We start from the raw sequence: 26,107 nt of genomic DNA, 5'->3' as shown, positions 1-26,107 counted from the left end.
ATGGTTGTAAAAGGTCAAATGGCAAAGATCGAACAATCGCTCCGTCACCCTCTACCAAGGATATGTGTCGAGCTATCACTAAATCATCAATGTCATGATAGATAGTCCATCGGTGTATCACTTCGCCCCCACTTCCAAGGCTGAGAGGTATTCTTTTTGGCTTGGGTGAAGGGAGTAGAGAGGACGTCTGTGCTTGCCTTAGTGTTGGTGATCAGAATGAGTGCTGAAGCTTCGTGCCTTGACTTTCCAAGGTCGATGTTGATAAGGATTGTCCAGGTGAGGCTGTGCTGAGGCATATCCTTTGATCACTACTAGCTAGGTTTTGATGCTTCGACTGGAGTGCCAGATAGGAGGAGTCCTAATGTTATGCCCCATCTGAGCTACATCTCGAAGGGCTACAACTCAGGATGTGCCTCATTTATAAGAGATGTGCGCTCACCTCTATTTTCTAAGAGAGGACCTCTGGAACCAAGGACCAAGGTTGCCCTGACCTACAGAGTTGTCAAAGCAAATAGATTCTTTGAGCTAGAGGAGATAGAGAAGCCACTTGATTCCTTCAAGTGGGACTTCGAAAGCTACCAAATGATCCTTTGCAACTGCCTCTTAGCAATGGAGTCCGTGCTACATTACCTCATCTCTCGATCAGCTTCTCTCGAGGAACAGCGAAGGTTTGGGAGGATGAGAAGAAGAGAATTTAGGACCTGACCACCTCTCTCATGCTTTAATCAGATGTATTTGATTTTATTTTTAGTTTTTTTTGAAATAAAAGAGATTTTTCTTTTACTTCTTTCTTGCATTTTTTTGGCATGTGCTTCCATTCCGATCCTTTAGTAGCATAGGATGTGCAACTCTTCAATGCCCACCTTGTGTTGGTTCGAAATTCATGCCAAGTTAGTCTGCCTCCCGATCACATGGCAGGTCGTGCCCCGTACCAACTCCAATTGTGGATTTTGCCTCCTACGAATATGGAGCTAATGTCATCTGGCAATCCCGAAGAATATTTGTTGCTCCTACTATAAGAAATAAGTGTATTAGTAACGATTATTAGCAACAGCTTTAGCGACAGCTATTAGCGCAGGCAAAAAAGCCATCGCTAATACTACTATTTATCGATAACTTATTATGACAGAAATCAAATCTATCGTTAAAAGCGTAAAAACTTATTAGCAATGGTATTTTTGATTATTAGAAATGAAAAGTCATTGCTATAAATTTAATTATTATTTGCGACGGCTTTAGCGATGTAACTTAGCCATCACCTAATAATCTATCCTAAAATCTCCCTCTGTCCCTGATGGGCTCGATTTTATTCCCCACCAACTCCCCTTTCTTCCCTGCTTTTGATCCCCCTTCTCCCCCATCGCACCATCGGAGCCTTTGACCTCCTCCCCTCAACCCCTGCACCACCGTCCCTGCCTTGGATCTAGTGTCCCCACATTGGATCGACTGTTTTCGAGCCTGCATCCTCGAGCCTCCTTCTTCCCCCGACATTACTGATAGCCTCTCGGAGCTACCGTCCCGACACCCCAGCCTCCCTCCTTTTTTCTGGCCTCCCCCCTTCTTCCCCCGCCGTCGTGCCTAGTCGGATCGGCCTTCCCCTCGTTGGATCCACCATGCCCCACCTCCCCCTTCTTCCCTAGCTACACCGTCGAACCCGTGCCCCAATTAGACCAAGAAGATCTTCTTCCCTATCTGGTGAGTATTAGTAACGGTGATAGAGCTGCCGCAACACCCTGTTCCCTCTTTAAATTTTTAATATTGAAATTTAGATTTATCATATTTATTTAAATTAATAATATTTGAATTTAATTTATGCACAGAAAGCACATTCTCGGGTACCGACAAGATCCGGATGAGCCTCGCTACTGTACGAAATCTTACATCCGATGCTGCTCTCGGGAGGTGGAACCACTCCGGAGATCTCTCCGATGAGAGTAGCCTCAGTGCCTTCGACGATAGGAGTTCGAGATTGGACCATCGTCGGACTGATTTTGGCCCACTCATCTACTCCGACAACAGTCGGAGTAGCTCGACGAGTTCTTCGATGACCAATGTACTTCCGACGAAGAACATCTGTCCCTCAAAGATAATCAACAAGACTCGAGTGGCGGCACTGATGAGCTTGCTTCCAACCCATCATGAATGATATGGACCAGTCTGATTGGATTCAGATCGAACTCGGATCTCATATTTTAAAAGATTTTAGGCATTAGGCTAGCCCGAAGCTCAAAAAAAAATTTCAGACCGGACTCAAGGAGGGGTGTGTCTCAACCCAGCCCGATTTGTTTCCAACCCTATTTGTAATGTTGCTCGATACTTTAGAACCTCCAAGGTGAGAGTGTGCTAATGCGGTCTAGTTGTCTGGCACGCACCAAGTCCGCATGCATGGGTAAGCACATCCCGACCCTCGTTTGCAATGTTGCTCTGTACTTTGAAACCTTCTAATTTAAAAATTTTAAAAATATTGCATTGCATATAACCATAAATCCATCTTTTGATTAATGTACATATTCTATACCATCCGTACATTTATATATTTTTATACGAATAGAAAAATTATATATATTAGTCAATTGATTATCCAGTATGGATAGTTTATAAATGTAATTAATTCTATAGGTCATTACAGTAATCAAACGGTATGATGAGGATTCGAAAAAAAAATTTGGATAATATTTTTCTTTAGTTCTCACACATCTTATGTTATATGGGAGAGAAATAAAGAAAGATGCTGTCGAAATTTCTTTCGACCCATTGCATATCGTTTGATTATTGTACTTGATCTATAGAATTAATATAATTTCTGAACGAGATAGGATCTTCTATACTTATTAGTTGATGATAAAATATAATTATTATATAAATTATTTAAAATAATAAAATAATTATTTAACTATTGTCTTGTATTTGTATATACATAACCTTTAGGCAGTGTACCATGAACCGTAGTTGGATAGACCATCGAGTAATTGATGAAACGATTTCTACTAAATATAACAAAGATATAAAGTACTTCTGTGATTATACTTTTGAAAATACGGCACTCTTACATCAAAGATGGACTCGTTGCTCTTGTGAGAGATATAGTAATAGAAAAATACTTGATAAAAATATAATGACTGTCCATTTAAGAATGAATTTATATCCAACTACAAATATTAATACCTGCATGAGAAAATGTAAGAGACAATTGCAAAAATAAAAAATGAGCAAAATAAAAACACATATAGAATGATAAATATGATTATGGATGTTATTGATTTGAATTTAATTGATAGGAAAGAAGAGTATAAGTAGTTTTTATTTTTAATATTATTTTTATATTCAAAAATAACAATATCACCCATATAAATACATTATAATAGAGTTGGGCCATTTCAAAAAAATTTAAAGTCTACTCCAATTATTATTATTATTTAATTGACAGTCACAAAAAACTAGCATAAACACCTGGTAGGAGGCACAGCTTTCTTTGTTTCCATTGTTCTTATGCTCCTAGAAAATGCCACCTAATATAACAAAACAAGATCATACTGCATCAAAATTCCATGATAAGTTTCAGTTGATGCATGACTTCATCACACACAATCCTTTCAATTTAATATACTCTCGTTTTCTTTCGCAATCTCACACCTTGTCTCCCCATTGAAGCTAAGAAACAAGCAATTTTTAAACAACTCTCCTCTCTCTCGGCCAGTAAATTAAGATATAATACAAAGAGAAGTTAACCAAAAAAAGATATTCATACAGGTGTCACACTAATATTCCTACCACATCACTTTAGCTATGTCTACACCAAAAAGCTCTCATTTACATAGTTTAATAATGTTTTAATTCTCCCAGGTGAATCCACTATAGCTTCACCACTGTGGAGAGCCATTTCCAAAACAAATTCAAATTAACATTCCTCACTGGTTCTTTCGTGCAGAAGATATTCGCCTGCATCGGCACAAGTATTCAGGGATTGGCCCCTCTTCTCCAATCACCCAAGGATGCTCTGCTAGAGCATGCAAGGTGATCCGATGTTTGGGATCTGTAAAGCAAGAAAACAAGAATGTGTAGAAGAATCAATTGCAGGACTATCTGGAGCATACACATCAAGGAACAGAAAATTTGTGTTATAAATATTCACTAACCTTTACAAAGAAGCCCTTCCAACAAGTTCTTCAATTCCGGATTGATGTCATCCGGCATGAACAATGGGTTATTAACAATCTAGAAGACAAGCTATAGTTGCATTAGGCTAAATGATTGTCGGATAATCAGCATAAGGGAAAAGCTTCCACAAGTACACACCTTGTCATAAGTGTCCTGCAGTGTATCCCCGAGAAATGGATACTGACCCAAAACCATACAATACAAAGTGACACCTACAGCCCATGTGTCAGCAGCTTTACCATGGTAGGTTAAACCTGAATAGAAGGCATAGGTAGACATCATGCTTCCATTTAGTCACCAGTGAGTAACACGGCCATTCAAATGCTATCGTGCTTCAATGGCAAAACTACAAAATATCTTACCTAAGCAGCATTCTGGTGCAGTGAAAACAGGAGTGCCTGGAGATCTCCGGAGCACATCATTATCATCCTACAATTTAAAAATGAGTTTAAGTCCCAATACACAACTCCAGAAAGAATGACATGCAATCACATTTTAAAAGAGTGCTCCATCCACATTGCAAAAAATCACATTCAGATGGACACCCAAATGGGACGTGATGGTGCACCATAAAGCAAATACAAATGAAAAGCTCAAAGGTTGCCATACTAGCAAAGATGAATTGGTGAAAACAACATCATGATAAGACTTGCAAACTGCAGCCATGGACCAGTCCAAACTGGAACTGCATTGGGACCTTACCAGGTAAGTTCACACACAAAATGGTCATACCCAGTCATAGATGAAATGACCCAACTAGACTGCCAAAGTCTCATGATCCATGTGCTAAACTTCGTTGGATCATCCTCTGTATGGTACAGCATGGGAACTTAAATAAGATCAGAAGCAGAAACAAGCACACCCCAACAAGCTCAAGGATTCGGTCTCCAAAAGGAAAGTACAAACAAAACCAGAGAACACCCATCCCTTGCAACAATAAGAAGAATCCCATCAAAATTCCCTAGGACCACCCCTTACTTCAGATGAACGGAATAATGTGACTGCAGAAGCTTAAAGAGAGCTAGAACAAAGCAATTCAGTTTGTACACTCTCTCATCTCATTGTTGTTGCAGAGCTCCTATCTCCATTCAGATTCACACCCCCATAATTCTTAGGAAGAGAGAAGAATTATTTATATTAAGTGAAGGAAGTGTAGTTTTTAGTCTGAGATACAACTTCGAAACTTATCATTTCATTACCATGTATTTCAAAAGAAAATAGTTATATAATGTTATTCATTGTTTATCACCTAAAATGATGTAAAAAGAGGCTAAGATACATCATAAATAACAGATAAATGTCAGTTAAATTGTAGTCCTAATGCCAGTACATTCTTTTCTATTTACTTCTTGGGTTCTTGGGAGGCATGCGCAAGAGGGAGAGAGGAGGGGGGGGGGGAGAGGAGGCAAAGAGGGGGAGAGAGATGGGAGAGTTGAAGAATTTGCAGCTTTAGAATTGATTGGCCATAGATCTACGTCAAAAAAGTTAAGCAACAACTAGATACATGGTTGATTTGCTCAAAAAGAAAAAGGTAGATGCATTGTTGAAGACACAAAATGGCAATAGGCAGCAATGTGAGATAGGTAAAAGGTCGACAGATTTCATAAACAGGGATAAACATGAGGTGATGGGCCCATAGTTCCAGAGCATGGAGGATCTGGAAATGGAACTGACATGACAAAATGAACCGGCACTGCAGCTATGGTGATTTCATTATAATTACACATTTTACTATCAAAAATTAGAAATACTACTTACATAATACAGTATTATGAAGCTGTTTGGACATCAGAACCCTGACTGATATCTGGATGCCCAATCGCATGTATTGCTTTTAGGTGGCTTGCCCTAGGCAAAGGATTAAGGGAAACCATCTGCGCATCTAGACAGCTTCCTCACAGTATGACAGAGCATTTCAATATGAAATAAGCATTTGAGCAAATTTAAGTTCTTGAATGGGACAACATTATTCTTTTGCAGGATAAACAAAGCATGATATAGCAGGATGTACCTGCTCCAAAACCCAAAAAACAGACAAAAAAGAGAAAGGCCATGAAATGATATAACAAATGCAGGATAATATGCATCTTCTGGTGATAATATGCTGTGATTTTTTGTGATAAAGCTTGTATAAGCAAAAAACTAGGCTTGCCCCAAATTAGTCAGCTACCATATTCTCTTATATGCTGTCCACCATTATGAATACACGTGAAATATCAAGCAATATATGGAAGAGATAGAAACATTTTATCTTCCATCCCATTACGATTTTCCTGCACCGCACACCCCCCCAGCCCCACCTGTTTTTCCTTTTTTTTGAGGGGCAGGGGGGGGGGGGCTAACACCACCTCATTCTGCTGTATCACATTAATATTCAGTAGTAAATAACGATATACCAATATTACCTCAAAAACCTGGCTAACACTGAAATCTCCTATTTTCACTTTGCCGTTGCTTGTCACCAAGAGGTTATCAGGTTTAATATCCCCATGGACAATATTCTGCATGTTAGATGACAAGGATATGACAATATTAATAAACACAATAACAGAATAAAACAGTAAATGCTTCAAGGAGGAGTCAAATTACTTCTTTCAAAAGCATTATTAGCTATTCACTAAGATGAATAAGTTTCAAAAAAAAAAAAAAATGCACAAGTTATCGCTAATAAATATCATAAGAAAATATTCCAGTATAGACTTCATCAGGAACCTTCCACTACACAGTTTGGATCAAAGTTGAAAACGGAACTGGAGTGCAATCTGTACTCCCAATTTCTTCCCGGACATCAAAAATCAGATGTCTCCACTAGTCTATCTACAGCCTCAAACACTTACATGCACTTTCAAAGCAGAATTTCAATTAGATAAAGAGCTTTGACCTATTAGAGTGAGTCTTTAAAAAAAAAATATAATTCTTTTCTATTTGCTTTCATGAATGATTTGAGGATTGTGTTTCAATTTGGCTCTGTGGCTTACAACTCAACCTTAGAAGTGTCACACCGCAAACCAAAAGCGTAATAGATGCCACATACCTACAAGCTGGACCATTCAAGCATACAAGTCTACCTGATTAACCAACCAAATCAAGTCTCAACAATTTCAGAGCAGTAGGAAGATTTCCCCAATCCTTAATACTCAAAGTAATGAAAATCCAATCTATCATTCTCGTCAACAAATATCCAAAAGTAACATGAGTCATAAGGCTTCAACATTTATTAGCATTTAAACCATGATTTGCCATCTCGATATTGGACCTCGTACTGGTGCCATCCTATTATAGTGTTGGCAGCACGAGACATCGTATTGAGTGTCAGTATGGTACGAGATGCCATACCGATATAGTACTAATAAGGTACTGTATGCTCTATATCAGATGCTACAGGGAGGTATTGCAGACCATGATTTAAATCAAATAAAAGTTTCAAAACTAAACTAAACTAATAAGAAGTTCAAATAACATGAGCAATCAAAGATAGCTAAGTCTATTACAAACACCAAAGCAAATCTAGCGTGCATTCCCCAAGCCTCATGTAATTCATGATTCAAAATTTGAAAATAAAAAAAAAAATAATGAGCTAAACCAATTCAATAAGTAACGTATCACTCCAAATTGGGATCTAAGCATGCATGCATACATCCATCCATACATGCATGCATACTACATGTATACATAGATATATGTATACATATATATGTGTGTGTGTGTATCCATTTATATATATACAGATATGTATGTATAGGTATGTATATATATATATATATATATATATATATATATATATATATAAGCAATTTCATAAACTATCCAATCAAATTTTCTAAATCCATTACTCAAAATAGATCATGTGTTCAAAAATAACTTATTTACAAGAATATCAAAATACACACTATATTCTTATTTCATTTCTAAAAATAACAAAAACAGGATGGAAATAACAACATGCCTGACCTATTTTATCAAATAGAAAGCATAGATCATAACACAAATTAATAAACTAATTATAATTTTTCCAATATCAGAAAATACTATGAAGTGTTAGGTCACTTAGCTTTATCAGTGACAAACTCAAGTACAATGTTTACTGGTCCACATCTAAAATCGATATAAATCTAACTCATTCACATCAACCTTTAGCACAAGCAATAAATAAAGAGTTGCTAAATTCCTAATTTCAGCTCTAATATCCAAAATACTCTTAGCTCTAATTTCCCTGTCCTACTTAATTTGAGACTTCAAACATGAATAAGTTAATGTCCTACCTTGATTCAAGTTCTAGAGTGTAAAATTTCCTTATTGGCTTCTTCTCCAAAGGACCACACAAGATCAAGCCGGCCATCAAAGCAGAGTTGTATAGGATGAAGAACGAGGCCGGCCTAGTGGCGGTACTGAACGGCTCGAATCAAACAAAACTATGATCCAATTCATCATGTCAAGAAATAAGTATCTAATTAGGGTAAAGATGACATATCAACTTAGGGTCCACAGAGAAAGAATCTAGAACCCTCTTGCTAAGGGTCCACTAAGTCTTGTAGAGAGAGAAAGAGGAAGAGAAGATAAACAGAGAGAGGAGAGAGAAAATAAGAAATAGGGGAAGGGCCTTTGGAAGCTTGAACCATGGTGAAAAAGGGAAGCCTTCTACTCAATCCGTGATGGAAGAAGGCTGACGTCGTCGATAAAAGGCACCTAATAAAGGCTTAGCCTCTGGCAAAGGCTATGATAGCGACAGCTAATGGCAAAATGAAAGACAAAAAAAAAAGCCAATGAGCTTGCTCGCTCACTCATTGGCAACTAAGACCCCTTGTGTAATTACAAAAAGCTGCCACAAACTAGATTAGAGCTCCAGCAACGATCTTGGCTTGGAATCACAACAGAGGATGCCAAATATGAGAGAGAAACAAAGGGAAACATGGCAAAAGATAGGGAAGTGGTTCCCACCTTGATTTTTGGCAATCCCTCGATGACAAGTTCCGTAGCACCAAAAATGGCACCCTTGCCGGTAGATCAGCAATATGATACCCTATGATACCATGCCGTGCTACTTTGGCGCATACTGACAAAGGAAAACCAAGGAGGGATAGGACGAGGGAGAAGAGAGAGGAAAAAAGAGAGAGGGAGGGGAGAGAGGGAGATGTCGGGAGAGTGGGTTTGGATGCCCTCCTCTACTCTGCTCGTTCGTAAGGGCAGTTGGGTAGAGCCCTTGTTTCATTAGGGCTTGCCAAGAGAGAGAGAGAGAGAGAGAGAGAGAGAGAGAGAGAGATTAAGGGACGGTGGAGGGAGAAAAATGGGAGAGAAATGCTGGGAGAGGGGGAGAGGGGGCTTAGAAGCCCTCTCCTCCACTCGTCCACAAGGACCGCTGGGTGGAACCCTTATTTTGAACTAGGGGCTCGGCCTCAAATTTTTAAATTTTTTTTACATTCTTTAAGTGAAGTCAGCATAGAGTGTAACATCCCTTATTATAATGCATCTTTGTTTCCACATTTCATCTGCAAAAGCCTAAAAGTGACTATCCTTGCACAAATTTCTATATGACCAATAAATAACCCACTAATCACCCTTCTAAATCTCATAGCACGCATCTCCAGCTGCATTGACAAAGAGATCAAAATCAAATCGAAAATCGAAAATCACAATGTTATTAGCAAGGTTTGTCGTCTTGGTACCAGACCTCATACCAATACCATCCTATTACAGTATCGGTACGCATTATGATATAGTAAGATTCAGCATACCGTCGGCATGGTAACGTACAATGTATTAGTATGGTACTAGTATGGTGCTGATATGGTATGGTACTAACTGGTATGACAAATCTTGGTGATCAAACTTTGTTGGACCACATAGATTTATAAACCCAACCTCCTATCAATAGGACAAAACTGGGTGAGGTCATTGACTACAAAACTAGAGAAAGCTACTAATAAACAAAATCTCCAAGCATTCAATTCAAATATGCAAACTTAGAAGTCAGATTTTCATGCTTAAAAAGATACTCCATGAGTGAAGGAAAGCTACAATCTAGATCATCAACTTCTCAATGGAAGAACATTTAAGTACCTATGGAAAATAACAAAGAGTGTCCCAGTGCATGGGACTCCTGACACTAGGGCCTAGGAAGGGTAAATATACACAGCTTTACCCCCACATGCAAAGAAGTTGTTTCTGTGTTTTAAATCCATAACACTCAGTTCACAATGGAGCAACCTTACCGCCTCACCAAAGCCCACCCTCTAGAAATCATAAAAAATTATATCCATAAATTCTAATACCATTTGTTTCCAAGATTTATAAAGATTTTAATTATTAGAACATGTCTTGACCATAAGCAATGACCAATAAGCAGATCTCATGTTGTGTCTGACCATTATTCAACAATAAAATTAAAAAACTAAAAAAATAAGATACTAAGAATAAGCTACTTGGCGGCATGCCAAATAACTAGCACAAAACATGTTAGAAAATTTCTTTTAAACATGACTTTGGTTCAATATAAATTAAGATACAAGTATTGCATATGCTGCACATTGATAATATCTATCAAGATATCATGGTTGTCCATGAACATGTACGTCAAATGTCACAGCATGATCAGAACTCATACCATAGAGTTCATCCCTGATTTAGATCTACAAGCAAAAGGTTGCGAATGTCCAAAGAACATTTTTTCATCTTACATGAGCATGGAGATACATAAGACCTGCAACTATGTCCCGCAAGTATCTTCTAGAAGTACTTTCTCCTAAACCAGTACCCTCACATACCCACTTCCCTTCCACGTATTCTAGAACTGCAAAAGAAAGGGAAGAATGTAAAACTGCATACATTTAATTCCTAGTTGCTAACAAAGAACATTGATAAAGTAAAGTGGGAAGGCAAAATAAGCAGAAAAAGGTCCTCACGACAACAAGACAAAAAACTATACTAGAGGAAGTGATAATAGATACCCATGTAGAAGTGATCTGTGTTTGGGTCATCAATCACCTCAATGAGATTAACTATATTGGGATGATCCAGCATTTTCATGATGGATACCTGCAATCAGGAAATAATACTGTAGGACATTGATAACTGCAATACTTTACTACTAGTAAATTACAACAATTTAGAAACCTCCTACATGCATTAAAATGGAGAAAAAAAAAACATAAGAGAAAAAGTCAATAAATTGACTCACAAGTCTGAGCAAGGAATGCTCCTGCATTATTGTAATCATGATGTCGAATACTGACCACCATTTTTTCAATTAAACACAAGGATTCAAAAAAAAAAAAAAGTCATAAAGAATAGTGCATTGTCCATGATACACTGTGTGTAACCATGCGTATAGGTTCATTCTATGCAGTTGGTAGATCATAGATTAATGAAAAATCATCTTTTTGAAGAAAAGGAAAGATGAGAATCAAATTACATGGTTGCCCAGATTTCTTTTCTTTATTTTCCATCTTCCTTCTTTTCTTCCGCATCTACTTTCTTATTCTCCACTTTATGATCCCTTCCATCATCATTTTTCTTCGTCCACTCTTATTTTTTCTGGTAGGCCATCAATTCATCTTATTTCTCTCCTAAGGGAGTGGAAAAAAGAATTTCATTCTTAACTCTTGCCACATCTCATTATATGGGGAAAAAAGAAAAGGTATGAGACAGCTATTGAAGTCCCACATTACCTTCTTCATTTCTTTTTTGGATGTGAATTCCTATTTCCTATCATTTTTACTTTCCACCCCATAGATGACTTCTCTAAATTGCACCACATCACCGATCACGTGGAAATGAAGATACTGATGAGTTTAAAATATATACATATATGCCAGATGGTTGGACACCCAGAAGAATTGGTCTACATACAACTCTACTATAACATCAATTATAACCCTTCAAAATGGTGCCCCATTCTTGGCTGAGGCAACTTTAGGCAAGAGAATGGACTTTCATAAAAACTAGAATGCCAAATTAAAGTAGAATGCCATTTTGGTTATGCAACGTTCACTTGTACAATCATGGAGCACCAGCACAAGGTTCCTCTAGATTTTGGGAGTGTCTTAATAAAGTGGGAAGATTGATTAACCTATATCTATCTGAGAGATAAATAAGTACACAGCCAAAGCAAGAGAAAATCACTAAAAAGTATAATTCATACTCATAAAAATAAGTATATGAACAACATGACATACAACATGACATACTCACCTCCCTAAGAACATCAGTCATGGCTGTTTCTGATGGTGCCACTCTCATCTTTAACAAATGTGACTTGTGGAAAACCTACAAGTATAAAGCATAATTATTTAAATTGGATTTACAGAGTAAATCCTAGAGAGTAGACATAACTACAAAGGTGGCTGACAACTAGACATAATTGCAGAGGTTGCTGAAGACAATATGTCCTACAGATTGTAAGAGATTAGCTAATATTACAGTAAATAGTCTGAGCAACAAAACAAAGTGCACATACCACGCCTGCATATGCAACCAAAATAGGAATGACAACAAATCAGATCCAAATGCAGATTTAATACATTTACGACATCATTATCTATAAACAGGAAATATTCTCAGCCTGGAAACATGGCAATGACTCAAACTCAATTTCCTGATTACTGAACAGGCCATACTTGGGTTAGTGTTGATCAAGTTTAATATCCACCCAGCCTACACGATATGCAACATTATGAAGTATAAAAAACTATTTATATACATCTACAAATTATCTATAACACATTTCACTTCGGTCCAATGCATTAAGGAAAAACACGTTGGCCACTTAGTCAGCTGCATAGACCCCTTTATATTTTGCATCAACATTGAATATGGAGGATGAGATCAACCTATGAATTAGTATAAATGTTGCCAAGTTTGTACTTCACCATATTATTTTTCATTTTTGGGTGATAATTGTACTTCTATATTTTCCTTATTTATTAGAATATTAAATTTAATAATTGATATTTTGGTCTGACCGTCGGGGTACCTTCCTCTTGGAGACCATAAAGCACATAATTCACAAAAACACTCTTCTCTTCCTTTGCTCTCTCCACCCTTTCTAACCCCATTCACCCCTTCCCTTTTGCAACTATCCCTGCTGGTAACCCCTCAAACCACCTTTCATTGACACTGCCTTCAAACCTCCTCTAGTCCTAATGCAATTTGTAACTCACAAGTCACAACTAAATTGGACTGTGGAACAGGGCAGAAAAAACAATTATAAACAAATTAAGAATGTGTTCAGTTTTTTATGTCTTGTAGATACCAAATTGAATCAGGTGATCCAAATTTTATGTGCTTAGAGGCCTGAACTGAGTGCTCATATGCATTTGCACAAAGTGCTCCAATTCCTAAGTGCAAATATCATACTTGGCATTGACGAAATACAGTCAATACCAAATTGAGTAATAATGGCTGTAATGTCATCACTCACTGACTACAAAGGTTTATTGTTATAAACAAAAGGAGAAAAAAAATGATGACAAACAAGTTGAGTACCTTGATTGCATATTGTTTCCCATCTTTAATGCTTCGGTAAAGCACCTGTTAGTTTGCAAAAAGAATTTATTTATTTATTTTGAAAAGTTAAACTAACTAGTGTAAAAGGTGCCACTCTTACCACTTTCCCATAACTACCAGAACCAATCTTGCACTCTCGAACATATTCATTAACCATTTTATTTCCATTTTCATCCTGAAGCACATTAAAAAAAGATATACATTAGTATCATCACCAGACATGGAATGTACTAATAAAACTGAACAATGCTTGTTCACTAAAAATTTGATTAGATTTATATGCGTGTGTGTGTGTTTGTGCATGAATTGCAAACAATAATCAAGTGTGTCCCATATCCTTGATTCTTGACATTGGAGGTTATACTTTTATGGGCTAAAGTAGTTAACCTAGAAACACAGAGGCCGTTAGAATCACATTGCAAGGAGAGATCATCCAATCAAAAGCACAATATAAACAAATAACTTGGCCTGCAAGGCTTATAAAATTACAAGCCATGGTGAACCATAAGCGGGAAGTTTCATCTACTATGAATGCAGTTAAAGGGACTGGATGCAAACAATGTGCAGATAACATCACATTATCATCTAATATACTCACAACGTACTTACAGACTCATGAACAACAGGTGGCATCGACTTCAAACTACCACAAAGGTTCAAAGAGTTATTGCGCAATTAAAGTACACCTTATAACATGGAAGGGGAATATAATCAAAAACTTATTCTACCTCAGAGAGTATAACGTTCCTAGTTTCCTTTACTGGGACTTCCCTGCATATCAAGCCATTTCGCGCTCTTGACAAGAGGATTTCTTCAGAACACTTAACTGACCGGTATGAACCACCGTCGCTTGGATTTGTACTGTCTCCATTGTAAAAGGTGCCATCAGCACCTTCCATGTTATCTGGCAGCAGGAGCTCCCGGGAGAACCGAGTGCCAGAGCCTCGGAATGAAATTAGACATTGATGGAGCTTCCTCAAAAATCCGAAGCAACCACAGCCACAGCAGTCCATTTCTGTCAGGTTCAAGATGTGACAGATATCACAACAGATGCAGTACCTCCAAAATCAGAGAACAAATATAATGGCAGGAGGCCTGATGCGTGTTTGAATGTCTGGAACTGAAAATCTTGCAGTTTCCAAAGTCCTGTCATCCGAAAATCATAGAAACTCATGGACCCCAACACAAAAATGATGATTAAACAGTGAAGGAAAACAAAATCCAATCTCTTGATTGGCAAGTAGGAACAAACGGGAATTGAATTCTAAGGCTGGCAAGATACTGCTTCGATATTGTATTTCTTTCTTAAGATAAAAATCCCATGATTTTTTTGTTCTTTTTCCCACGGCCCAGGAATGAACAGGTAAATATCAAGCCTTAGGGTTTCAAAGAGATCTTCCGTAGCCCTTGTTTTATGTCATATCCTAAATAATAAAAGAATCGCAAGATCAACTCCTCTACGATAAAGAACCGAATCGACGGAAGGAATGGGAAGACCAGATGGTGGGAGTATTACCTGTAAGAAGGAGCCGGGGAAGGGGTTGGGTGCTACAAGCCAACTAAGAGCGGGTGCCACTCGCAAAGAGGGACGAAGTAAACTGTGAGATCGACGCCCACCACCATGTCAGGCCACGCCCGTGACCCAGCGCACCCACAAACCCACCCGCACTCTACCTCGGTCTCCTCCTCTTTCCAGAAGCAGCCCCCGTGCATCCGTATCTCTCCACCCTCTCTGGCGTCTTGACCTCTTTCTCTCTCTGCAGCAGCGTGGAACGAAACATCTAGATGATCGGTGATCGATGACAGAAAAAACAAACAGCCACGAGCGGAGCGAGGGAGCGAGACCTCTCCGACTGGTCCTCCCGTCGTCGATAGAGGAGAGAAAAGAAGACGAAAAAGGAAGAAGGGAAAGTTAAAAAAGGGCCATACCATACCACATAACGGGAAAGCTAAGAAGACGGAGAAGAGAATAATCGAGAATCTATGGTCCACCGATTCCGCCTCTTCCTTCAATCAGAGCAAGGGTCAAGGGGCGAGAGAGCGATGAAGCCTGTTCGAAGAAGAAACCCTAGTAAACATTAAGGCCTTCGAGCCGAGCCGAAAGATCTCGCTTCCTGTCCAGAAAAGAGACGGACGGACGGAGGTGCACGGTGGTGGCGCTGCCGGTGCTGTTTCTGGTGCCAAAAGTCGAGTTGATTTTCCTTTTTTTTTTTTTGTTTTGTTACAAACCAAAGTCGAGGGTCAGCTGTTATGCGATGGTCCAGCGTCAGCTTTTATAAGATGATAGCATGGTAAGCAAGGCCGCTATGTCTGATCGGTTGGTGTCTCGAGCGGATTCGGATTATAGAAAAAAATATTAAAATAAATTTAACTGTATATCTCGATTCCAATCAAATTTGATATATTTTTAATATATTTTTTAAAAATTTTAATAAATTTATATTATTTATACCAATTAACCTTTCTTATCTATCCATTTGGATCAATTCGTATCTCTATTTGATCCAACCAATCCGATCAAAAATAAATATGAGATAAATATAAATATAAAATTTTTATTTATAAAATAGATTATGAACCAATCCAATTCATATCAGATTTATTACTATTTTTATTTTAAAATATATCTCTAAACTCAGCAACCGAATAGCTGGCTAGGAAAAACCGTTTGTTTTAATAATATATGGAGCCTAAGCTACATCCAGTGCTTTAGCATACATCAAAACATTGTAGCAATCCGCTCTAGAGTTTCTTGATCCCTGCATATAAGTCAAGCGATACTATAGTTTGATTGATACACTTTGTCTTGTTCGTTAACAGAACAATTTGAAAAAGTACATTTAAGGTGCTATTTGGTATATCATCGGTGATGTAATTACTGGAGTGATATAATCACTGGAATAATATGAACACTAGGATGATGTGCAAATACTGAGATGATATGTAATCACCGTAATTGGTATATCACTGAAAATAAAACTTCACTATATTTGGTATATCACCAAATAGTGACAGTGATAATGTATAAAATACTATGAATAGCCTTATATATTAGTACATAATAATTATTATATAATTTGATTAAACATTCTTCATTTATAACTCCTCACAAAAATATGTAGCAGGAGTAATAATAATATTATTTATTTATTTATTATTATAGATATTTATTTTGATGAATCTATTAAAATGATATTATGATAATATTATATATATAATCAGATTTGATTAGGCTCAGCCAATTTTGACCGTTAATATCAGGACTGCCCATTAGGAATGATTTAGTCCATCAAAATAAATTAAAAAAAAAAAGCATGAAAGATTTAGCATAATCCATCCATATCAATTAATCATATCTATCTATAGAAATAAAATAGGTATCTAATAAATAAATAAATAGTATCCATATCATTTAAGTAAATCTGTCAATAAAAATAAAAAACACATCTAGTAGATAGGCATATATAGAAAAAAACGAGGAGGATTTGTATTTTTTTTTCAATTTACTGACTATGGATATTTTTATCCCAAAATAATTTCAGCACATCATCAGTACCCGACGTGTGCTATCACCTGGAGTATGTGTGGTGATAGCATCACTGTATTGTACAGTGATGCTATCACTGAATTTATCACTTACTGGATAGAATTTTGTAATACCAAACAAGATGATCACATCACCTAATTTACATCATTGGGGTGATGTGAAATATCACCCTATACCAAATAGCACCTAAATGTAGTTTTCACTTTTCAGCAGTTGCACCATGAAACCAACACACATTAAGCGGTTACCATACTAGAAAGTTCCTCATTTTTTCTTTTTTTTATCTCCTTGTGCTCCATCCTTCTATTGCACTCACAGTCCTTTGGCCATGGCAGGTAATTCGACAATCTTGATCAACCTAAAGAACCTAGCCTTAGTGGAGAACTCCGATCGTGGTTGAGAACCCCACAAACACGAGTTCCTGCTGCCACGGGAAAAAAAATGCCCAATCCTGATCAACTCTAGCATCCCAAAGAACCCCGCCGCGTCAGATTTCCAAGCCATTGCAGAGAACCCCAACATCATGAAGAAAGCCGGTGTGCTCTTGCTTTTTATTGTTGTTTGGCATGTGTACTGGGGAAAATCCTTGTGCGATATGCCAGCTAGTTGTTTGTTTTGCGCAACTTTTAAGGGTTTTCAACCATGGGATCATTCTTCCATTTTCCCCTATCATCCACTCCAATATTGAATCAACTTTTCCAAGTACCTAAATGTGTATCCTAATTCAGTTGTGATGCATTGTTTTCAAAGACATTTGATGTAGGGTATATTATGTAGAGATCCAACACATGCGCTCAAAGTAAGCAGTACATATATTGTCTTTCCTGGTGCATATTAGATCAACCTAATAATACACACCTATGAAGTAGCTAATGCACATGTTCTTAGAAATGACTTTACCTTGTGATGTGCATATATGGTACATGCATATATGGTACAAGCAATACATATTTATCCATTTTGTGGCATACACATATGTCTATAGTTATATTAATATATCAACATCAACTTGTTGTCTGTTAATACATATTATAGAATCGTGCTTCCGCGATCAACTCCTCCAATTTGATTGTCGGATAGGTTGAACATCTTTGACAAAGCCCTCCTTAGATTTATTGATCGCTACTTGATCATTGACCGTTAAGACATCCCTCCTTTGATCATGAGAGTTGTAGATGTGAATTCTTCCTTTTTAGATCAAAACATGCTTGGTCTAGGGATCATCATTGAAGTGACCACAAATGAGAGATGTTGCTGCACGATTTGGTTGAGGTCAAAGTGAAGATGACTGAGCCTTGCACAGGAATGATGGTACTGGAGTGACCTACAAAATAAGTCCAAACCGAAGATTTTCGCTCCGACAAAAATTCTCTGACGTTCAAATCTGATTCAGAGAACAACAAGAATAGCAACAAGTTCTCTGAGAAGGATTGATTGACTTACTTTGATCCTCGAGATTTTAGTTGCTTATATAGAAGGCTGTCGAACAACTGATCGAACAGCTGTGAGATTGTATGATCCTGAGATTGTAGGGCCGTTGAACATACCATTGCGGGCAACATAATCCAACCCTTAATTCTCCCACAAGATTAGGGAAGTTGGTTATGCCTGAGTCCATCCACTCGGGGTGGACAGCTGTCGCGCACATCATGGAGTGAGTCGGCTGTAATAACAGGTACAGTCCATGCACTAAGGTATTGGTCCGACAAGGCAACAGAGTACGCTAGACAGACCACACAGCAAACCAGACGTAAGTATCTCTGCTTTGCATATGGCTCCGCATGTCTTAGTCAGCGGTCCCGATAATAGCTTGAAGACCTGAGCCGTCTTTTGCTCGGAATGCTGATCCGAGATACTCATGGTAACCACCGTAACACTATCCCCTACTCTTGAGTCTAAGAATCAGGTGAAAGAAATATTCCAAAAATCGTACCTCGGATATAAAGATGCGTGCTTTCATACCTTCATGAATGTTCGGCATTTAAAGCTACTGACATCATTTTGGCACGATCGTTGCGAATGATCGTAATTGATGGGACCTCGAAGCTGACGATCTTTTCAAAAATTTAATTTCCTAGGCGACGGCTTTTTGTCTTTATCTTTCTTTTCCTTTTAAATCAGGCTCTTGGGCATTTAGTCAGAGAAAAGTAATTGCAAGACTTTCCTACTCCAAACCATTGTTGCGACTCTCAGAGGCAAGATGAGCGTAGAACTTGTAAGGAAGCTCGAACTGGTGTTGGCTCAAAAGAAACAGGCCAAGGTCCCGATCGCTGGTCCTTCAACTCCAAAGGGTAACTATGCCTAAGCTTCAGCCATCGGATTGACTCCAACGGCAGCGAAGGATGAAAGCCCCCCCTAGTTGTTGAACTGGCGATTGCTCCATCGAAGGATGTAATGAAAGACCTATCGGAAGAGGTTTCAGCAAGAGAGGAGATGCCGATGGAAAGGGCGCAGGCAATGGGAACAACTAGTAGTCCTGCAAAAGTTTCAACTATGGTGACACAGGTGGAGGACGTGGCTATTCTTCTTGAGAGGGCTTTGATAATGGTGATAGAAATCGAGGAGTCCCTGGAGCTGGCACCTCCTATTCCTTTCACGACAGAAGACCCCCAGGCCATGGCCAAACTTCTGAAGGACTTTCTTTCTCTATTCGAGGGGCAACTTTTGGATAGACAAGGAGCATAGCAATAGATGTTAGGTGCCCTCAGATCTCTCATTCAGGTGAGATGTCCTTAGGCATCTTCTTTTAACCTCCTACAACCTACGACATTTTAATGTTTACTCACAACACTTTGCACATGTGGGGCATTACCTAGCTAACTTCATTGGTTCCACCCACGGTGCTTCGACATTGGAGCTTATGGATACGAGGGAAATAGACTTGTTGAGGTATCAGTTGGAATAGATGGAGAGCAAAAATGATGAGCTAACAAAGAAGCTCAGCTCTTCTGAAGAGGCCCTCCAAGAAGCCCAGGAGATGATCAACCATCAAAATGACGAGCTGAGGAGGGTTGAAAGTGTTAAAATTTGATGTCTCAAGATTCGATCTATATTGAGCTCATAGTAAAGTTCAAGACGACGAACAGAGTCCAACGAGTTCAAGATCAGTCTAAACGAAGTCCGGATGAAGAAGTTACGCTTGAAGAAAATCTATACAAATATCAAAGCGATGGGCCGATAGAGGTCGTGATGGAGAGAGCGCATGCAGCGGCACGTGGGCCAGCTGTGAGTGTGCAGCCCAGCGCACGGATGTGCGGGCATGCACGGTGCACGGCCCAGGCCTAGGCAGGCGCCCGGGCGGGTGCGACCCAGGCCCAGGTGGGCACACACAGGCACAGCCTATGCGGATCTCTCATGCGGTCCATGCACGGTGTGTGGATCAACGATGAACCGACGGGGTGTTTTCCACCTGCTTTCATGGTCCACCATAGATTAGCAACATTTTGAGGTCATTTCTCATGATCCATGGCACTATTGCATGGACTGGGTGCGATCGGATGGCAGAGATCCAATCTGGTGCGCAATCAGATAATGCAAATGGCTTGTGGGTATGATCTGGGTTTGATGGAGCTTGATCGAGCATGATCGAGTAGCTGAGGAGACTTACAGTACTAATTGGATGACCGTGAAGCATCTGGAATCCGATCAGAAGTGATTCTCTAATCCAGAAAGAGTTTTAAGGCTTTAAAGGGCCCTGTGGCAAAATTGAGAGGGTTGTTGTGGCATGGTGAGTTCGATGGAACCTGAGCAGCAGCCACGAGCAGAGGTAGCAGCAAACTCTGGAGAGGCACCGATAGACAGCGGGAGCAAAGGTTTCAGACAGACTGTCAGATAGTAGACAGCGATCACTTCAGAAATTCAAAGGATCTTTCTAGGAAGAAAGCTTTTGGAAGGGAGAGCTTCTTGTGAAAGAGAGATTGAGTGTATGAGGGTTGAGAGTGTGATTTTCTCTTATAATTTTTTTTCTTATAGTGAAGCTTGCATACCCCATGGAGGCAAATCTTTTGGCTGATCCACGTATTTGATTGTGTTTCTGTTTTATTTCTTTCTTCTTCTTACTGCAATGTATGGTATCGAAAAGGTCCTATGGTGGTGGTAGTATCCTGACAAGACATCTTCAATAGAAAAAAAGATTGAGGACCTCGAGAGATAAAGGTCTGGGGTTGAAAGAGATGGATGCCACACCCATGACGACCTGGACCACTTGAGGAGGACACTTGGAGGGAAGATAAGCTAGGATTATACTCCCTCCGAGTTCCATGATTCCCCTAGAAGTCCCAGTAGGAGTTCATCTAAGAGAGTTAAGACTTCAAGTGGAACAAGCTGTAGTAGAGAGAGGATGCCTCGGGGAGTGAGGGCTCTACCTCCAAGGGAATTCAACTAACTCCAGAGCCGATCATGCCTCAAGCTAACCTTTAGGAGGTTTTATCGACAGCGAAGCGCTTGAAGGAGAGGCTAAAGGAGGAGGAAAAGAAAAATCGCCACCTCTGGCACAAGCTCACAAATCAAAAACTCCTAACTAAGAATGCTGAGAGAAGGGAAGGGCACCTGGTAAAGAAAGGGTTTGGAATTATCAACCAAACTTGCAAGATGGCATTTTTTGTAGGTTTTGAGGGATGTAAAGCAATGATCCGGATGTATCTCCCTGTGGACATTATCAAGCTCCTTCAGGCTGATTGCGTAGCTGAGAGATTGTTAGCTGTGGTGGCAGATAGTATAGAGAAATTTGCAAGGGCGGCACACTATTCTGTCGTACCAAACAAGGTCCATGCTGTTGTCCACACTAAAGAAGCTGCCGGCATCGAGAAAAACTATTCCGAAGCAAACCATCCTGGCAGTGCTTCAATGTAGATTTCTTTTTTTAAGTGATATAATCAAATTCTATATAAAAATGAATGAAATTCATCCTCTACTATTAAAATTCACTATGTATTTGACTTGACGCGAGCAATGTTGATTGAATCGCAAGTTAGGCCGAATACGATTTGAGCCACAATTCGGGTTATGACCTAACATAAATAGCATACCAAAAGTCTTCATTACCTATTGTGAGGGTTTTTGAAAAGACTAAAATTTTAATCGTCTATACATAGCAAGTATCACTGCACGTCTCCCACGTCTCTCCAATAGTGGTGCAAAGCATGATTTGCCTTCCACTGGTATTAACTATCAAATCGACAGCAGGAGCTGTAGTCGCCATGTGTCAGGTATCCATTCAAACTTTGCCAATCCACACCTTGGATAATTAATGCTCTGAAAAGAAATATCATTTGGAGATCTTTTTGATCTCGGGTCTATTTAAGGTCCAAGCGGCACAGGCCTTTAGGTCTTTCGACTATCCATTTCTTATTGTTGCAAATTCTCTCCTTCTCCCCTTTATTTTTCACTTTCACGATTTTCTTTCCAAGTGAGAGGAATGGCTTCCAAAGATCCTAGCTTTGCACTGCTGGGATTTCAATCAGAGCTGACTGAGAAGGATATAGTATTACTCCACAAGCAGTTTCAAATTCCTCTGGCGTTCACGCTGGAAGTCCCAAGACCGGATGATCAAGTCTATCAACCACCTTTAGGCTGGATGAGTCTCTATGAGGAGTGATTTCGGGTCAGGTTATGGCTTTCTCTTCATCCTTTCTTCAAAGGTCTCTTCCAATACTTTGGGATGTCGCCATGCTCGGTGGTTCTGAACTCATGGCGGTACATCTGTGGCTTCACTGTAGTATGCGTGTTGGTGGAGATTGACCCCAGCGTCACGCTCTTTCATTCTCTTTTCGACCTCAAAAGGCATCTAGAGTCATGCGGCTAGTGTTATGTGGCACCATAGAGGAAGAAGAACATCCGTCCACTATCTTTTTCGGAGATCCCCACCATCGTTCATGGTTAGAAACCATGATTTCTCTTCATCTCTCAAACGTTCGATGAGGATTGGGGTTTCATCGCTTGGGGCAAACCTCAAGAAATTGCACTAAAAGAGCCTTCCATAAATGAACGTCTGAGGCAGGAGTTGGTAACCATGCGTGGCTTCAAGATCCTCAAGCTGAAAGAGTTGCTATCGATCCAGATATTGTTCAATGTCGGCATCAGTCAGATAGCCCCTTGAGGTGCATATCACCTGCTCTCAGGGTCTTATACTTTTTGATTTCCATTGTATTTTTGCCAACGACTTACTTACCTTAGTTGCAGAGATGGTCATGAAGAAAGATGTGGGCTCCCCGAATAGACCAGATAAGAAGGCTCATCGAAAAAAGACAGTTGAGCCTATGGGCGGCCAAAGCATCTGCATCAGGATCGGAAGTACCTCAGCACCATCAACTTCTAGGTCAGGAGGTTCTAAACTTTTTTGTGCCAGCGACCTCAGAATGGTAAGGATTGGCTCGACCTCTCCGACCTCCGATGGAGATCGAAGGAGCCAAACGAGTCAGACCTCTGAAGATATAATTCTGAGCTTGCCGGCCCCTCCTGCCATTACATTTTCCCCAGAAGATGAGACAGCCAAAGAGACTGAGACTTCTAGGGCCTTGCCTGGGGTTTCTAGTTTTGGAGCTACACTAGTCGATTTGAGGCTCGAGGCCTCGACCTTGAGGGACTACCAGTTGGCAAGCAAGCTTTTCTCTGGGATGCTCCTTCCGACCAACGTAAATGAACTACTGCATATACCACAGAAGAAGCTGAGAAAAGGAGCTATGGAGTGCATCATCCGGGTAAGTTAGGGCTCATGTAATTTTATTTATCTTACATATATGTTTATGATGCTTATTAACAAAAAATACCTCTTACTAGCTTTTTCATTATTTAAATGGATACATTGAGAGCTGCCGTAACCTCTCGACTGAGGTGAAAAAGTACCAGCTCAAAGCCAAAATGCTTGGGGATGCCAAGGACAAGACGGCAAGGGAGGCTGGAGAGGTCCTCCTGAGAGCTGATGCCTTCGAGAGAAGAGCCAAGCATGCTGAGGCAGCATTGAGAGGGGCCATCGAGGAGAACTTCCGATTATTAAGGAGAATAGAGGGGCTTGAGAGGCATGCGATTTCAATTGAAGAAAACTCTCGACTGCAAGGATTAATAAAGAAGCTTGAAGCTCAGCTGGGGGCAGTCGAAAAGAAGGCAGTGGAGGCCACCCTTAAAGCCCTTGCAGACTTTCGAGCGTCAACGGAGTGTAAAGATGAGAAGTTCGAATATGCTACTGATGCTTATGATCTTGAGAGGTAGTTGGCCTGGGATAGGGTCATCACTAAATATTCGAAACTAAATTTAAATTTTTTAGATGAAGTCCGGGACCCTACTGCAGTTGACAAACCTGCGACAGGTGCCTCGACTCCAGATGTGGCTTCTTAGATTTTTGTTTTTTTTTTAAACCTTGGATCCCTCAGGATTATTGTAAAAGCTTTTAAAGGAATGAATAAAATCGATTTTCTTTCATACCTTATCTTTACTTACAGTGTGCATGCTGATATGAGGTAACTTCCCACGCCTGTCGATTTAGTGCAATTATCTGAGCATGCCAATCTTAGACGAATATCTAACAGTGCTTTTGTTCTATCCTTTTCAATGCTAGCAGTCATGAGAATGATGACTATTGATTCTTCCACTAGGACAATACCTAGAAAAAGATGTGGGGCCTGAAGAAAATTTTTGATAGTGCAGTACATGCAATTAAAAAAATTTTATACAACAGAAATAATAGATTAAATAATTTAATCCTAATCACATATATAAGATCTAATCTTAGACTACCACATCAAAATCTTTGATATAAAAAATATGTACTTTAGATCTAAAAATAAAAATTACATCGATCTCATCGATGCTGAAATTCTAGATCTAACTATTAGATCTACCATAGAAATCAAAATAAGTTAAAGATCGTTACCAAATAAATTTTGATCTTGATCTTCTTTGATCCAATGATTGGAGAGGATGTTCCTCAGATCACTCACAGCCACACGAAGTTGTCTGACCTCTATAGAAAAATCCATGTGAAGACTGGCACAGATCAAGAGCTCGAAGATGCTAGTCTGTGAACAACTTCGACAGCTGACCTCTTTCTTCTTTTACAAGCATTTTGAACACTCCAAAGTGATAGAAGATCTAAAGGAGGAAGAGAGAAAGAGCAAAAGAGGCTCTGAAAATAAAAAAATCTATAAGAGAATTGATCATAGGACATCCAAGAGAGGGGTCCCCTTTTTATAGACTAGGAATTAAGATTTTTCAAGAAAGGATACCATGAATCAACACCAAAACCCCTTTTTGGCATCCTCAAAAATTTCAAAAAAATTATTAAGAAATGGAGAAAAAATATAGAGTCTCACATGCCAAAGAATTCTTTAAAAAAAATAAAAAAAATATGACTCTAATAATATACCATATACGAAAAATCTCTTTCTTAGTCTGCATCTCATCTCTAATTTGGATTGCATTCAAATTAGACAAGAGATAATATTATGACTCATCAGCTACAGTCGACCACCCTTATTTGATCCTCTCTCATGATGCCAAAAATCACAATCCAAATTTAATTAGGCATGGAGAAATTGGCATGGATCCAGATGTGGTGCAAAAGATAAGGATAGAGTCTTAGTCTGACTTAGACTCTTCATTTCTAATTCAATTGTAATCCAAATCAAATTTGGATTGAAACCACTGATAGAAATGAACCTAATCTAATTAAAAATCTAAATATCTTATCAAATTCTTAACCCAATTAGAAATTAATCAAATCTAAACTCTAATCGAATCAGGATCAAATTTCTCTTATAATCGATTTGATCATATCAATCCCAATCTGAGTCGAACTGAATCTAATTCAATTAGACTTATTCCAAAATTTTTTACTCAATCAAATCGAGTCAATTAATAATCTAATTACTAATTAATTCTTCATAAATGATAGAGTCCCATTCCCAG

At 39.0% G+C, this 26,107-nt stretch overlaps 1 protein-coding gene across 8 annotated transcripts; it reads right to left on the bottom strand.

Annotated features, from left to right (window-relative positions):
- Positions 1-3,701: 3,701 nt before the first annotated feature.
- LOC105053481 (serine/threonine-protein kinase GRIK2) lies at positions 3,702-15,915 on the bottom strand. 8 transcript variants are annotated; one of them, XM_073246636.1, is made up of 14 exons: positions 15,589-15,912; positions 15,176-15,416; positions 14,912-15,083; positions 14,388-14,805; positions 13,760-13,834; positions 13,639-13,683; positions 12,346-12,420; positions 11,103-11,190; positions 10,833-10,945; positions 6,564-6,659; positions 4,521-4,587; positions 4,297-4,412; positions 4,137-4,215; positions 3,702-4,033 (listed from the first exon to the last, which is right to left on the bottom strand). In XM_073246636.1, the coding sequence occupies exons 4-14, from the start codon at positions 14,670-14,672 to the stop codon at positions 3,909-3,911; spliced, it is 1,164 nt and encodes a 387-aa protein (XP_073102737.1). In that variant the 5' UTR covers positions 14,673-14,805; positions 14,912-15,083; positions 15,176-15,416; positions 15,589-15,912; the 3' UTR covers positions 3,702-3,908. The 8 variants fall into 8 exon arrangements, 7 of the variants coding, with proteins under 7 accessions (XP_073102737.1, XP_010932974.1, XP_010932972.1 ...); XM_010934672.4 differs by lacking the exon at positions 14,912-15,083 and having other exon boundaries at positions 14,388-14,674; positions 15,589-15,913; XM_010934670.4 differs by lacking the exon at positions 14,912-15,083.
- Between the last annotated feature and the right edge of the window lie 10,192 nt (positions 15,916-26,107).

Source organism: Elaeis guineensis, chromosome 12, assembly GCF_000442705.2.
Source record: "Elaeis guineensis isolate ETL-2024a chromosome 12, EG11, whole genome shotgun sequence".
Taxonomy (NCBI): domain Eukaryota; kingdom Viridiplantae; phylum Streptophyta; class Magnoliopsida; order Arecales; family Arecaceae; genus Elaeis; species Elaeis guineensis.
Note: the sequence above shows the minus strand (reverse complement) of the source record. Positions and strands in the feature narration are given on the sequence as shown.